At 38.2% G+C, this 16,651-nt stretch overlaps 2 protein-coding genes and 1 non-coding gene across 5 annotated transcripts in view; 2 read left to right on the top strand and 1 right to left on the bottom strand.

Moving 5' to 3' along the window:
- MED18 (mediator complex subunit 18) overlaps positions 1-16,651 on the bottom strand; it is a 189,920-nt gene that overhangs the window by 53,893 nt on the left and 119,376 nt on the right. The gene's annotated exons all lie outside the window — the stretch shown is intronic.
- Positions 360-13,224, top strand: Dpm3 (Dolichyl-phosphate mannosyltransferase subunit 3). 2 transcript variants are annotated; one of them, XM_068344381.1, is made up of 3 exons: positions 360-504; positions 3,323-3,399; positions 12,798-13,224. In XM_068344381.1, the coding sequence occupies exons 2-3, from the start codon at positions 3,325-3,327 to the stop codon at positions 13,002-13,004; spliced, it is 282 nt and encodes a 93-aa protein (XP_068200482.1). In that variant the 5' UTR covers positions 360-504; positions 3,323-3,324; the 3' UTR covers positions 13,005-13,224. The 2 variants fall into 2 exon arrangements, with proteins under 2 accessions (XP_068200482.1, XP_068200483.1); XM_068344382.1 differs by lacking the exon at positions 360-504 and adding an exon at positions 562-701.
- LOC137615549 (5S ribosomal RNA) lies at positions 8,067-8,185 on the top strand. The gene has a single exon (XR_011039248.1). It is a non-coding gene; the product is annotated as a 5S ribosomal RNA (ribosomal RNA).

Raw genomic sequence — 16,651 nt, 5'->3', positions numbered from 1 at the left:
AAAAGTAGAAAGAATAAGTGCAGGTAAATTAAATCAAATAAAATCACGAGTCAGAACGAAGTAGAAAGAGCCAGTATACTGTATTAATAACCATGGAAAAAACAAAGCAGTGTTAATATGGAGTGCTTAACTGATTAAGCTAAGCTTAAAAGAATTTTTTTGGGGAAGTACGGTATATACAAATGACCGGAGCGATCTTGTATTTGTGTAAGGACAATCAAAATGTACCGTAACTCCCGTTAGGTACATGATATTAAAAAAAATGGCATAACAAATACCAAATACGCGATACGGGAATAATAGCAACCTGTTTGTTACATGTGTGTATTAATATCCTAGAATTGAAAGATGATCAACAAAATAAGAATCACAGATTCACGAAAGACGATGGTCACTCTAAGAATGACGTGTACCATAAAACTAAAGAAGAAGAAGCTACAACTGACAGCTGAGTGAACCAAGAAAGCGTCTGAACTTAATAAAGGATACTATTAAAAACACAAGGTAATTATCGTTTTTATACACGACTGTAAACGAGAAACGTTCATCCCAATACATTATTAAGTGGTAACTTTGGTATACGCTAGTCTATTCAGGTTACGCAAAGCTATTTTGCCATCTAAGTGCGTTATCCTGCCAGCTCAAGCTATTGCCCCAGGCTAACCCCTTCCACATCAATGGTAAACCAAGGTCTACTTAAGGTTAGTTGAGTGAGTAATTTGTGAAATGGAAGGTACAACCGTCAACAAGTCCTGATATTGATAATTGGGTTGTTGTAGTCGGGCCGTTACCCTCCCTCCTATATGTAAAGACATTCTGACGTAGGTAAAGTTGAGTAGTGTTAGGCCATATCTCATGACTTGGTTAAATGAGATTTAATGTCCTCTTTTCTATTCCTAAGCTGACATTTGACCGCTGATGTATAAAAGATCTGAAAATGAAACTTTCTGATGGGATTTTACTGTTTTAAGTCAGTGTAGCTCATGAATGACATAAGGAGGACTGAACTACCAGTCAGTCAGACTTGAATTTTTTTGTTATTCATAGGGACAGACAAACATTCTTATTATTTGTCAAATTGATTTTCTTTATGGGGAAAATGTTTATCTTGGTTTGAAATATGATATGCTGCGAGTTTTACAATTTGACATATTTTATGATTTATGATATATTATGATTTAGTGTTATCTCAGGAGTGAAGTAGATTGGGACGCAAACACAGGGTTGAGACAGTTATAGGATAAGTAGGTAAGGATATGGCTCCTAGGTTAGGTTAGGTGGGGAACCTTAGGTTAAGTGGTATTCTTGTGTTTGTTTCCCCTTTTGAAATGTGGTTTTTCAATTACAACTTTTAAAATTTTAAACACTTTCTGTTACAACCATCTACAAAGGCTCCATGCTTATGAAAAATTATTGTAATAGCACGATAGGCAAATGGATACTTTAATTTCTTTCCACATGGATGAACAAAATATTTTTCCAATTGGCTTAAAGGTATTTGTTTACAAGACCACCCTTTCCATATATTGCCAAATTATGCAAAGCTATTGTTTTCTTCTATTACTTTTTCATAATTTAAAACAATTCACCACATGGGAAACAAGGTAAAATTATAAAAAACTATAGAATTATAAAAAGAATAGCCTGGTTTCCTCACCTAATGACCTGAAACTGATATCATGGTCAACCAAGCAGGAGTTCATGATGCCGGTGTACATTTGATATATATTCAAAATATACTATTATTAAAAATGGAGTAATTACTCAAAAGTGTCACTATTTGTGAATTTTATGGACAGTTTTGGGTAATGACTCCATTTTTAATTTAGCATATATTTCAAGTATATATCAAATGTACGCTGGCATCACAAACTTCTATTTGGTTGACCATGTTGATGACGATGTCAATTCCAGGTCGTTTAGTAAGGAAACCAGGCTAGGTTTTTGGATCACCTAAAGATAAGCGACCCCAAATGGTTCTCCTGAAGATAAAGGACCCCAACTACCGTCACCTGAAGAAAAGAGACAATGATTTTCTTCACCTGAGTATAAATGACCCCCAGCTTCTGGACTTCTCCAATCTTCAGGTGATCCATTTTGGCTTATAATACTATAGAAAAAAAGGAAAAAAATTTATATATATTCTTTAAAAACTACTTTATCAAATATTTGTTTAAAAGAACAAATTCATACTAACAATCCATATTTAATTAAAAGCGTATTGTCTTGCAATTTCAGTACAAAAATAATCGAACCTACCATTAATAGGTAAGGTTAGGTTAGGTACCATTATTAAATTTAAATTCCTCACCTGAAAAAAAAAAAGACAATGATTTTTTCAACTGAAGAATAAAGACCCAGATTTTTCCACTTGAAGATAAGCGACCCCAGCGTATGTTGGGGTCCCTATTCTTCAGGTGATCCATTTTTTTTTATAATTTTAACTTGATTCCCATGTGGCAAATTGTTAGATGAAAACAATAGTTTAGCATAATTTGGCAGTATATGGAGAGCGTGGTCTTGTAAACATATACCAGCTTATCTAGCTTATTATCAATTGCTTGACTATTATTGTTGGTTCAAACCACTCTTTTTGTTTCCCCAACCTACATATTTAACAATCATGGGTCAACCTCAATGGGAAAATTAAAGAAAAGTGCATTAGACCAGTATAAAATGACATATATGCATAAGCACCACCATGACTTGAGAAAATGTCGTATGTTTAAACCTTGTTCCACTCTTCATTAAAAGAAAAGGCTTCTGTATACTGCGGGACTCACAAGATATGGTTTAAAACTGCGGGACTCACAAGATATGGTTTAAATAGAAATATTGATTTGAATGATTTGCACTATCATAACACTAAAAAACAAGTCTTTAAATTTTTGAAAAAAGTTTAAAAGAAACTACCAGTAGTAAAAATTAATGATGAAAGAATACATAGCTATAATAATGTATGGAATGGACGATTATAGTTTCAAGAAAAAAAAAATTGAACCTGGGGAATTAATTTAAATTTTTTTCTTAAAACTTGACAATATGAATAGAAAAATACCACAATATGTAGGAAATTAATGAAATTAAATGTGAGGATAAAATTTGTAATACTGTATTCCTTTTAGAGATATTCTAGTTAGTAGCTAGTGGTGAAAAGTATTTCTTACAAGTTATTCAAAACATGATCATTGTAAAAACTAATTTACAAAAAAAATATAAATGCAGTTCATTAAAGCCTAACATTTATATCACAATAATTTTAGTTTGAATGATTATTTTCTTTAGATTATTACAATTAGCAATACTTTTGAATACTTCTCAGATATGACAAAGTTAACACAGTGGTTGACTGCAGCCTTCTTGATCCTGGGACCTTGGGCTGCAGCCGTATTTAAAATTGTAAGTCCTATAGTTTTTTTTATTAATTTCCTGTAGTTAATAAAGTATAATACAGTCATTTTTTGAAGAGATATTACAATACTTTGACACTAAAAAGTTCCTGTATTTGTTTTTATCTAAGACTGGGATGTAAATATTATCTACAGTAATTATACATGATAACTAGAGTGTATAATCATATCATAGAGTGTATAAACCTTTAGTATTTATCATTAGCAGTATTTCGAACATAGAAAAAAAATTCTTTTTTTTTCCCTGGGATGTTTGTTCCAAGCAAGATTCTTCTCCATAGGAGTCTTCCCCCTAGTTGAAGAAATTCACTAGACCTCTGTATTCTCCAGCTCGTATTCAAGTTTCAAGACTTTTTGTTTCCCCCCCGCTGGTAGCGTGACGAAAAAGGGCAACTCAGACTTACCTTTAGGACACTCTTCGAGTGAAGTGGTCATTTCTGCTTGCACTTTAATTAGGATTGATTGATTGATTTGAGGTTTTCTGGCATCCTGACATCTAAGGTCATTAGGAGTGAGCCCAATATTATTTTTTTCAGATAGCGATGCAATGCCCTAAGGACACTAGGGCCTTCCTTAGGGCTTGAGAGCATTCTGTCTAAAGAGAAGCTCCTGAACACTCGTTTACGTGAACATGCACTCATCTGAACTTGAAGACTTGCCTGTTTGCACATGTGCAAACCTGTTGGCCCTCACACTTCTGTCTGCGAGTGTTTGCCAACTAGCATTCGTTCTCAACTAATTGGCACACATCGCCTGTTTGCACTCGCTCATCTGTTAGCATTCACTCACCGGAACCTGAACATGCTATTATTTGTTCACACTATCCTGTTGACAATATTTTACCCAATTCCTGAAAATGCTTTTGCTCATGCACGCATGGATCTATTCGTCCACACACTACTTATAGAGAGGACTCAACTGTTCATGTGTACGCCTCTGTTTGTGCGAGCTCTTTTTATGTGATTGCTCCCCTTTGAGCACTTGCTCCCATTCTCACATATCACGCTCCTCACCTCATGAGAGCCCACGTATTCCATAAAAGTGAGTTGAGAAGTTGACACACAAGGGAATGATCACCAAGAATGAGATCCCCATATGGAAGAAAAGATTTGTCCTCTAGACTAGAGAGGACAAACTCATCCAGGTAGGAAGACTGTTCAAGCTAACATACTTGGCCATTAGGAATTGGTGTAGGAGTCAAATGTGATTCGTACATCATTACATGGCAGAAAGACTTCTTATTCTTTAGATTTCACCATCGCGTCCTCTGCTTATCATTCAGTTGGACAAGAACTTCAGTATTCTCCTCTGAAACCTAGACTGTCATCCGTATTCGAGGACACTTTCCAACACCCCTTGAGATTCGAGAACCTTACAACTTTCCGACCTTTTTCCCATTTTGCCGACTACGGTCAGTTGATGACATCGTGGTCCATCTTGACCCTGATCACTCCCAAGCGGCTACACGCTAATTAGTACAGTATCCTGATCAGCTGTTTGTTTACATTCCTTTGTCTGCAAAGCTACTCAATCTCTGTGGGTACTGCTCAGCCCTCAATTCAAGTTTTCATCACGGACTCAGGCCTGGACTCTTGGCAATAATTAACAAAACTAATGATGATAGTCTTGACCTCCTAGAGAACTCAAGCCGCATGAAACGTATCATGAGTTCTCAGGTCTCTTAAGAATCATATCTCTACAGGGTAAAGATATACCTCTCCCTAATGTTTCTAGCTTCATCCATTCCAACTTTGCCTAGAAAATATCAACATTAAAGACTTGGGGTTGTTATCCGGAAAAAATGCAAATCTATTAAAAGATTTGAAATATTTGTATACTCTTTGGAACAAATTGCAATTCCTTAATGTATAGTACAATAAGCAGCAGTTGAAAGGAAAAAGAGGAAAGCACCTGGTGAGTGGGCAGTATTTCTCCCTTACCACACTTATAACTATCTTGTATTAAGAGATTTTGGGTGGGTACCAAAAGTTATCTTGTGGGTAATCCCATTCAACTCTTATATGAATATTGTAATGATTTCATTTACTGCTGGTCTTATGATTATATTTTATTCTATAAAATTGATAAATGGAATATGATGTTTTTAAGACGAATACTCTACTTCCTTGTAGCACTGTTTGATAAAAGATTGGAACGAAGAAAATCAAAGGTCTAAAGGACACATTATAGGTAGATTAACAGCTTTAGTTGTTATAGTGGGAATCTAAACAGTTTGGAATAGGATGGTGTTGTTTTTAACTTCATTGAAATCTTAAAGGAGTAGCAATCTTCAATGGGTTTACTAGCTCGTACTGAAGGATAATTCTACATTAAAGACTGGAGGCTTGTAAAACCATGAAAAATGTAATTCAATTTGAAATACTCTTTTGTATAATCAAAGATTTATATTTGATCTTAACATTAATTAGTACAGCTTATTTTTAATGTCTTCTTATATATATGGATTAGAGAATGTATTTTTTCAATATTAAACTTACCCGATAATCATGTAGCTGTCAACTCCGTTGCCCGACAGAATTCTACGGGAGGGATACGCCAGCTATCACTATACTAGAAGGGGGTGTACTCACCAGCGCCACCTGTGGCCAGGTACTACAGTACTTGTTGTTGACGCCACCTCACTTTTTCCTCTGTCGTGCTTCCGGCAAGACGTTCTTGGATACGCTTATGATTTTGGAGTATTGTTCACGGTTTGGTGAAGTATTTCTCTAAAATTTGCAGCTATTCGCTATACTGGAAACTTCTATATTAGCTTAGTTAGCTTTTGGAATTAATTTGATTAATTATGGTGACGAAGAGAGTATGAACTCTCTTTCACCTTTAAATGGCCGACCCTTCCCTTAGACGGAAGTGTTGGTGTCTAAGAGAGTATAGACTCTCTTTCTTAATTTTGCTTAACAAAGTTATAGATTTATTTTATATCTCTCCGCCTTTTTTAGGCCTCTTCGATTAACTTCCTTTTTTTTTTTTTTTATAAACTTATTAAAATCAATTTTTATATTTGTTTATATTCGACCTTTCCTAATAGTAGGCGGTCTTTTCTTGTACCGAAGTTAATTAACATTGAGCCCGTCATTTCGGTTTTACCTGTTAACATATTATGCTATTTTAATGTTTTTGAAAGAATTTCTTTGATAGTCTCGTACTGTTTTCAAAGTTGAACTAACGTTTTGTTTTGTCTCTGCAGTTGTTGACGTTCAGAAAGTTCAACTTGCGCTCTATCGTTACGATAGAGAGAGAATTTTCACGGTGTCACGTTGCAGTAAGAGTAACCGTTTCTAACGTTTTGTTCATTCTTTCTTAGCTTAATGGTTTTTATTCTAATAAAGGAACTTTTTATTTGGGAAATATTTCAGTTTTTTTCCTTTAACAATAATATGTTTTAACGATATATATGATTGGGCTCTTCTCTCAGGTTCTAAGTCAAGAGAGAGAGAGAGAGAGAGAGAGAGAGAGAGATAGAGACGGAGGGAGAGAGAGCTGGATAAACGTTTCGTTCAAGCGAGTAACGTTGTTATCGTTTTTGCTCTTCTCCCTAGTCTCTTTAGGGGAAGAAGGTAAACGTTTCTTGAGTTTATTCTTGTTCTCAAGCTTTATGAGGTGAGAGATTTTAAACGTAGTTTATTTGATCTAGTGTTTAGTCTCTTTCCAGCCACTGAATTATTTATCTTTCATTAGATTTTTCTGTTACATTGTAATTCTGTTTTCGCAATTACTAACTTTTAAGGAAGGATAGAATTGCGTGTTTCAGGTTCAAACCACTTAAAGTTTCGAGTTCAGTGAAATAAGTGCAAACAGAAATTCAAAAGTGATAAGTGATTAGCGCAAAGTGTGTCGGTGTTGTGCGTGAGGGTACTTCTGTGCGTGCCAGTCGTCCTCCCAGTCCGGGACCTCTTGCAAGCTCCCAAGCCCAGGGGAGAAGCAATGTCGAAGGGCAAAAGGGTTCGGCAGGCCTTGATCGGCGCACAGAAGTATCCTCGGTGGTTGCGGGCGTGTCTTACAGAGACCGTCACTCCCACCCGCAGACGATTGAGCCCTTATTTTGCTCGTCTGCAGAAGAAATTTCGGGGAGAAAACGCTGGACTCAGGTCTCAAGACCTCTTAAACGTAAAGTCCAGACCTCTAGAGTTTAACAACCCGGATGCAGTCATTGAGTTAGCTCTGACTCTCCGCAGTCATCAGGTGACTGCACACCTCCTAAGAGAGGTAAGGCGATGCCTCAACAGACCTCATCTTCTATTAAGGCTTTGCCTCAACAGACCTTATCGTCTGTTGATCCCAAGACGACTTTGCTGCAGTCCATGCAGTCGCAGCTTGCGGTCTTAATGCGTGAGTTTCAGGCTGAGAAGGTTACACCTCCTCCTGCGATCGCTCCGCCTCACCGCAGTCCAGTCTGCCAGGCGTACGATGTTGAGGTTCCTCAGGATACCTTACCGCTCTGAGTTGCCAGTTACCAGCGGTGTGCAGCAACCTCCCCCTTCCTTAAGGCAACCTCAGCAATGGGAGCAGGAATCTTATACCTTACTTCCTCCGCTTCCGCTTGCGGTTCCACCAGCGAGGCAACAATCTCTTGAGGTACGACAACCTCTTCCATCCATGAGGCAGCCACCTCAGCACTCGCTGCAGCGACCTCAAGTCAACGGCCATACCACGTTGAAAACACCGCTTCTCGTCCGATCAGCGAAGTTAAGCAACGTTGGGTCTGGTCAGTACTTGGATGGGTGACCGCCTGGGAACACCAGATGCTGTTGGCATTCCCTCCTCAAGGCGAGAGCCTCAACTCCTTAGGCTAGCACCTCAGGAACCTCAACTCGCGAGACAAGAACTGCGTTCTGCGCAGTCGCTACCTCAACTCTCGCAGCTCACACCTCAGGAACCTCAACTCGTTCCTCAGGAACCTGCTACTGCGCATCCGCAACCCTTACAGCAAGCGCAACTCTTGAGGCAGCTACCTCATGCTATGAGTCAGCCACCTCAACGCATGCATCTGCCACTTTCTCCTCAACTTGAGCCTCTTCCCATTCAACTTGGAAATAACAAATGACAATAATAACACCTCATTACTTTCATAACTTGCATTTGTAATCATATACATGTATGCCTACACAAACATTATGATAATGGAGGTTATTTGTATTACTTAATATAAAAATATATTTGTATTCCTTGCAATATTTTTTTTAACAAAATCACAAAATATGGCAAAAATATCTTCAAAACAAAAATGAATCATGAGTTATGAATGTAAGGTAAATATTATGTTGATATTAAAACCCCATGCGAGCATGCATGAAGTAGTGCAGTGTTGCCAACAGGGCGAGTTTCCCTTTCCTGAGGTGAAGTAGATTATAGTACATTTAGTGCAGCTTAATTCTACGATTATCATGCCGCCTATCAAATTCATCAACAAAACAGTCTAAATCAATTCCCTCGGCACGTGCACTTTCAATGGACAGTAATGCGATATTACTCACTCTAGCACTGGTCATGGAATTTCTGAGAAATGTTACACGCCATGCAACACGCTCTGCTTACCTTACAGCATGCTCTTCATACAGCATGCTCTGCATACAGCATGCTCTGCATACAACATGCTCTGCATACCTTACCGCATGCTTCTCAGTCACACATCTTTGGTTGTTGCCAACTCACTAGACTGTCAAGCAGTTTCATAACGTTGCCTTCTAGTCTGCTGCTTTTGCACCAGTGAAACCCTCACTGAGAGAACTTAGCTTTTCTCGGATATGGTCCCTGAAGATGAGAAAGTGCTTTTCTCCCTCCTTCTGATATTCCCTTGAGGACTCTGTCATTTGGAGAGGAGCCTTTAGCTGCGTAGCCTCCTATGGACTTCTTTTAAGCATAACATGCTTCCAGGGAAGGTAATGGTTCCACTTCAGTCGCTAATCCCGTCTGTTACCACACCTGCTCCCATAGACCTTGAGCTGTGTTGCAAGACATGCAGTCCAAGCTTAGTCCTTGTTAGAGGATTTTTTGTTTACGGAGTCAGTGTGTCACTGGGAAGACGTTCAACAACCAGCAGAAGTGACTTGTTGTGACGCAGTGCGGCAACCTCAGCAACCCGATAAGGAGTTGTCTGTACGACCCAGACAGTCTAGACAGCTTCGGGTTGTCCCTGTACTTCCTCGCTTCCCCATGGTTGACAGTTCACAGACTGTGCAGCAGTACCATGATCTTGTGTCCGGCTCCGTCAGACGACTGGCTTTTAAGAGCTCCCACAAGTCGTCGCTGTCTGGAGATTCTCAAATGGACTATGGATCTGACCAAGGAACTGGGCCTCCTGGTCAATTTTGAGGAGTCTCAGCTCGTCCCATCCCAGACCATTGTCTCCCTGGGTATGGATCTTCAGAGTCGAGCTTTTCGGGCTTTTCCGTCGGCCCCAAGGATCTTCCAAGCCCTAGAATGCATCCAGAGCATGCTGAGAAGGAACCGATGCTCAGTCAGGTAGTGGATGAGTCTAACAGGGACACTTTCATCGCTGGCCCTGTTCATCGTGTTAGGGAGACTCCACCTCCCCCCCCCTTCAGTATCATCTAGCTGCTCACTGGATAAAGGACATGACGCTAGAGACGGTCTCAGTTCCTGTTTCCGAAGAGAGGAGGTCTTCTCTCGCGTGGTGTAAGAACAGCTTTCTTCTCAAGGAAGTCTACCTTTGGCTGTTCAGAAACCCGACCGCCGTCTCCTCTCGGACGCATCAGACACGGGCTGGGGTGCGACTTTGGACGGACAAGAATGCTCGGGAACATGGAATCAGGAGCAAAGGACACTTCACATCAATTGCAAGGAGTTGTTGGCGGTTATTCTGGCCTTGATAAACTTCAAGTCCCTCCAGCTTAACAAAGTGGTGGAGGTGGACTCTGACAACACCACAGCCCTGGCTTACATCTTCAAGCAGGGAGGGACTCTTTCGTGGAAGTTGTTCTAGATCGCAAGGGACCTCCTCATCTGGTCTAAAGATCGAAAGCTCACGCTGGTAACGAGGTTCATTCAGGGCGGTATGAATGTCATGGCAGATCACCTCAGCCGGAAGGGTCAGGTCATCCCCACAGAGTGGACCCTTCACAAGAATGTTTGCAGCAGACTTTGGGCCCTGTGGGGTCAGCCAACCATAGATCTGTTCGCTACCTCGATAACCTAGAGACTCCTGTTGTATTGTTCTCCGATTCCAGACCCAGCAGCAGTTCACGTGGATGCTTTTCTGCTGGATTGGTTCCATCTCGACCTGTATGCATTCCCGCCGTTCAAGATTGTCAACAGGGTACTTCAGAAGTTCTCCTCTCGCAAAGGGACGCGGCTGACGTTGGTTGGCTCCGCTCTGGCCCGCGAGAGAATGGTTCTTAGAGGTACTGCAATGGCTGGTCGACATTCCCAGGACTCTTCCTCTAGGAGTGAACCTTCTACGTCTACCTCACGTAAAGAAGGTACACCCAATCCTCCACGCTCTTCGTCTGTCTGCCTTCAGACTTTCGAAAGACTCTCAAGAGCTAGGGGCTTTTCGAAGGAGGCAGCCAGAGCGATTGCCAAAGCAAGGAGATCATCCACTCTCAGAATCTATCAGTCTCAAGGGGAAGTCTTCCGTAGCTGGTACAAGACCAATGCAGTTTCCTCAACCAGTACCACTGTAACCCAGATTGCTGACTTCCTGTTAGATTTAAGGAAAGTAAGATCCCTTTCAGCTCCTACGATCAAGGGTTACAGAAGTATGTTGGCAGCGGTTTTCCGCCACAGAGGCTTGGATCTTTCCACCAACAAAGATCTACAGGACCTCCCTAGGTCTTTTGAGACCTCAAAGGAACGTCGGTTGTCCACTCCAGGCTGGAATCTAGACGTGGTCCTAAGGTTCCTTATGTCATCAAGATTTGAACCTCTCCAATCAGCCTCTTTTTAGGACCTCACATTAAAAACTCTTTTCCTCGTGTGCTTGACAACAGCTAAAAGAGTAAGTGAGATCCACGCCTTCAGCAGGATCATTGTTTTCACATCTGAAACGGCTACATGTTCCTTGCAGCTCGGTTTTTGCTAAACGAGCTTCCTTCACGTCCTTGGCCTAAGTCGTTCGAGATCCCAAGCCTGTCCAACTTGGTGGGGAATGAACTGGAGAAAGTACTTTGCCCAGTTAGAGCTCTTAGGTACTATCTAAAAAGGTCTTAACCTTTACGAGGACAATCAGAAGCCTTATAGTGTGCTATCAAGAAACCTTCTTTTCCAAGTTCTAAGAACTCAGTTTCTTACTATTCAGGCTTCTGATTAGAGAAACACATTCTCATCTGAAGGAAGAAGACCTTGCTTTGCTGAAGGTAAGGACACATGAAGTGGGAGCTGTGGCTACTTCAGTGGCCTTCAAACAGAGCCATTCTCTGCAGAGTGTTATGGATGCAACCTATTGGAGAAGCAAGTCAGTGTTCGCATCATTCTATCTCAAAGATGTCCAGTCTCTTTACGAGTACTGCTGCACCCTGGGACCATTCGTAGCAACGAATGCAGTAGTAGGCGAGGGCTCAGCCACTACATTCCCATAATCCCATAACCTTTTAACCTTTCTCTTGAATACTTTTTATGGGTTGTACGGTCGGCTAAGAAGCCTTCCACATCCTTGTTGATTTGGCGGGTGGTCAATTCTTTCTTGAGAAGCGCCGAAGTTAAAGGTTGTGATGAGGTCCTTTAGTATGGGTTGCAGCCCTTGATACTTTAGCACCTTTGAGTTGATTCAGCCTTCCAAGAGGAACGCTGCGCTCAGTAAGGAAGACGATCTTATTAAAGGCAGAGTAACGGTTCAAGTCGACTTCCTTACCAGGTACTTATTATTTCATTGTTATTGTGGATAACTGATTATATGAAATACGGGATACTTAGCTATCCTTTAGTCTTGTACACTGGTTTTTCACCCACCCCCCTGGGTGTGAATCAGCTACATGATTATCGGGTAAGTTTAATATTGAAAAATGTTATTTTCATTAGTAAAATAAATTTTTGAATATACTTACCCGATAATCATGATTTAATTGACCCACCCTTCCTCCCCATAGAGAACCAGTGGACCGAGGAAAAAGTGAGGTGGCGTCAACAACAAGTACTGTAGTACCTGGCCACAGGTGGCGCTGGTGAGTACACCCCCTTCTAGTATAGTGATAGCTGGCGTATCCCTCCCGTAGAATTCTGTCGGGCAACGGAGTTGACAGCTACATGATTATCGGGTAAGTATATTCAAAAATTTATTTTACTAATGAAAATAACATTTTATACATCTGAGGCCTTTATTTTGTATTTTGATTAGGAAGGGACACTTTTAATTCCTATTCATGTTTGTTCTCCATTTCTAATTTGGTTTTAATCTTTTTCAACTTTCAGGTACAAAATGACTTTACTGACAAGTATTATTTGGGCATTCTCTTGTTTCCTGTGGTGTTAGTTGCTATATTTGGGATTGTATCTGTGGCCATTATTGCATACAGAGTCTATAACTTTAATGACTGTAATGAAGCAGCTGAAGAACTTCAGAAACAAATAAAGGAAGCAAAATTAGATCTAGCAAAGAAAGGATTAAAATTAGACTGATATTTTACTATTTATACTTAATGTTTAATTTAATATAAAGTTCTAGCTTTTGTAACTATTTTGTCCTGAGAGTTGAGTAGTTTGTAGGTTATATAGCATTTTTATATATATTTATTGTAATAAACTACTGTAATGTTGAGTATCCAATACTGTAATGTAAAATTGCTGTTAAATTCCATTTTTGTACTTGAAATTTTATAAATATAAGAGTATTTTGAACTGCAGACTTTTCTTAGCCATCTCTTTGTTTGCTTATTACATTTGGAGGCCACTTAAGAATTTGTGTTTGTTTTATAATTGAATACTAATTGACTATCTGTTCCTCGGCACACTTCTGGTTTTATAATTTCTTTTCTATCTTCTGTATCTTGTTTTATTTTGAATCATATTTGCTTTGGGCACAAAGGTCAATCCTGTTAATAGCAATATCCCTGTAGATACACTATGTATTGAATACTCCTCTTCATCACTTAGCTTGGTTTATAAGTACCTGTAAATGAATGGATTCACCTACTGTGCGAGGAATGAGAAGAGTAGATGCAGTAAAATGTAATGCTCTTTTGAGGACATCAGTCTCAGAGTTGTAGTTGACATGTAACACATGGCATTTTATGAAGTGGACCACATGATACTTTATATCACTCCTACCTTTTGTTCCCTCTGATTGATCTGATGGTTCCACACTGGGAACATCTCAAGAGATCAAGGAAAGAAAGCAGCCTGTAGTGCCAGTCTCATATGACCATGAATCCTCTGAGGTTGGGGCTCTGAAGTGAGAAAATGCAGTTTCAAAGGCATAGGCAAAGACACTCTCCCCTCCACCTATTTGAAGGGCCAGAGGAGGATATGTTAAAATTGCAAATTTAGATAGAAATGACAGATTTGGTATCAATTTAGTTAGTTATATATGAAAATTAACTTAATAACGACCCTAAAAAAAGTCAGGAAAAAAACTTTCATAAGCACGGATTGCTATCCACTCTCCCACAGCCAAAGGAAAGTCCCCTCTGCCACTCAGAGAATTCTGGTTCTATAAAAGCCGGAAAATTATCTTTTAGCTTTCTTACTCAAATGATAGTGATTGTAAGTAGATCTGAATGTATGTAATTTTATATTTCTATGATATATCTTAAGGAGCTTTCTGCTAAAAAGTACACAACTTAACCCTAGAAAATAAGTTATCAGATAACTTATTTCATGTAAATTCAACTACAATATTTTATCTTGAATTACACGTTTTTAAAGAAAGGATGCATTTTGAATCTGATACTAATTGTGTACGTCACAAGAAGGACTTGGTAAGTAAGCAAAGAATATATTCTGGTAAAATACATGAAATTATGACATTTACAGAATTGGAAGAAATCTAGTCATTGAGGATGATCTGGATGGGCACATTGGATATAATTATAAAAAAAAAATATAGCATGATTCACAGAGCATATGCTATGGGGAAAATGAAAGAAGATGGGGAACCATGAGTAGATATTGGAAATTATTCGAACTTATTTAGGAAATAAATGTTATGCAATATACAGTAGTGGAGGGAGACAGACCCAAACAGATTTCCTTGTGTAACAACGGAAAAAATTGCAAGATTAAGTGGTTTAAGTGCTGGTATGCATTGCAGATTACTGGTGTCTGACATTTTGATAAAGATATTTTGGGAAGGGCAAAGATAGTACTGTACACACTAATAATAAGGGTTGGAAGCTAAAAGATCAAAGGATTAGATATATATATATATATATATATATATATATATATATATATATATATATATATATATACATATATATATATATATATATATATATATATATATATATATATATATATATACATATATATATATATATATATATATACATATATATATATATATATATATATATACATATATATATATATATATATATATACATATATATATATATATATACATATATATATATATATATATATATATATATATATATATATATATATATAATATATATATATATATAATATATATATATATATATATATATATATATATATATATATATATATATATATATATATATATATATATACATATATATATATATATATATAATATATATATATATATATCTATTTCTTTGCCAGTACACATCTGCAAACTTTCTTTGTTCATCAATCTATCATCTTCTCTTCCTTCCCCTGCTTCTTTTGCAATCTCCAGAAACTATTCTATTATTCTTAGTCCATCTATTATCTGTCATTCTCATTATATTATGTGTTGCCCATGGCCATTTCTTTTTCTTACATGTTACATTATTTTTATTATTATTACCAGCTAGTCTATAACCCCAGTTGGAAAAGCAAGATGCTATAAGCCAGAAGGCTCCAACAGGGTAAAATAGCCCAGTGAGAAAAGGAAACTCAGAAACAAATAAACTGGAAGAGAAGAATAAACATTCATAATAAAATATTTCAAGAACAGCAGCAACATTCAATTAGATCCTTCACATTTAAACTATAAAAAAAAAAAAAACAAGAGGAAGAGAAGTAAGATAGAACAGCATGCCTGAGTGTACCCCCAAGCAAGAGAACTCTAATCCAATTTTAGTGGAAGGCCTTGGTACAGAGGCTATGGGACTGCCCAAGACTAGAGAAAAATTGTTTGATTTTGGAGTGTCCTCCTAGAAGAGATGCTTACCATAGCTGAAGAGTCTCTTCTACCCTTACCAAGAGGAAAGTACCCTGTGAACAATTACATTGCAGTAGTTAACCCCTTGAACAAAGAAGAATTGGTTGGTAATCTCAGTGTTGTCAGATGTATGAGGACAGAGGAGAATGTGGTAAGAATATGCCAGACTATTCGGTGTATGTGTAGGCAAAGACAAAATGAGCCATAACCAGATAGAGTGATCTAATGTAGTACTGTCTGGCAAGTCAAAGGACCCAATAATTCTAGCAGTAGTATCTCAACGGGTGGCTGGTCCCCTGGCCAACCTCTACTTTACTTTACTCTCGTATTCTTGTTGCTCTTTTTCTGTCTGTCTCTAATTGGCATTTTAGTTTTCATGATCTCATTTTGTTTATCAAAAGCTCTCCATCACATGCTTATCCTTTTTTTAATTTCAGTCTTGTGTCCTCGAGAAACACTTACTGTTTCCCCTAAGTACATATATTCATTAACTATCGAGAAATTCGTCCATAACTTTTATTTGTCTCTGCATTTTCATTGAACATTACTTTAGTTTTACTCATATTAATTTTCAGTCCTACATTTTTCCTTTCTCTATCCAATTCTTCTATCATCTTTTGCAATTCCTCCTATGATTCACTAAACAAGTATGTCATCCCCATCAATATCAATTCCTGAATTTTCCCAATTTAAATCTTAAAAACTTTTAGGTATGCTGTGAACAATTCAGGAGAGATAGGGTCTCCCTGTATAACTCCTTTCTCAATTGGAATTTTCTCACTATCTTTACACAGTTTTAGAATTGCCGTACTTCTTGTATAGATATCTTCAATTACCCAAGACTAGAGAACAATGGGTTTATTTTGGAGCTTCCTTCTCCTAGAAGAGCAGCTTACCATAGCTAATGAGTCTCTTCTACCCTTACCAAGAGGAAAGTAGCCATTTAACTATTACAGGGCAGTTAACCTCT

This window comes from Palaemon carinicauda, chromosome 21 (genome assembly GCF_036898095.1).
Source record: "Palaemon carinicauda isolate YSFRI2023 chromosome 21, ASM3689809v2, whole genome shotgun sequence".
Lineage (NCBI taxonomy): Eukaryota > Metazoa > Arthropoda > Malacostraca > Decapoda > Palaemonidae > Palaemon > Palaemon carinicauda.
This window is presented reverse-complemented; position numbering and strand designations above follow the sequence as displayed.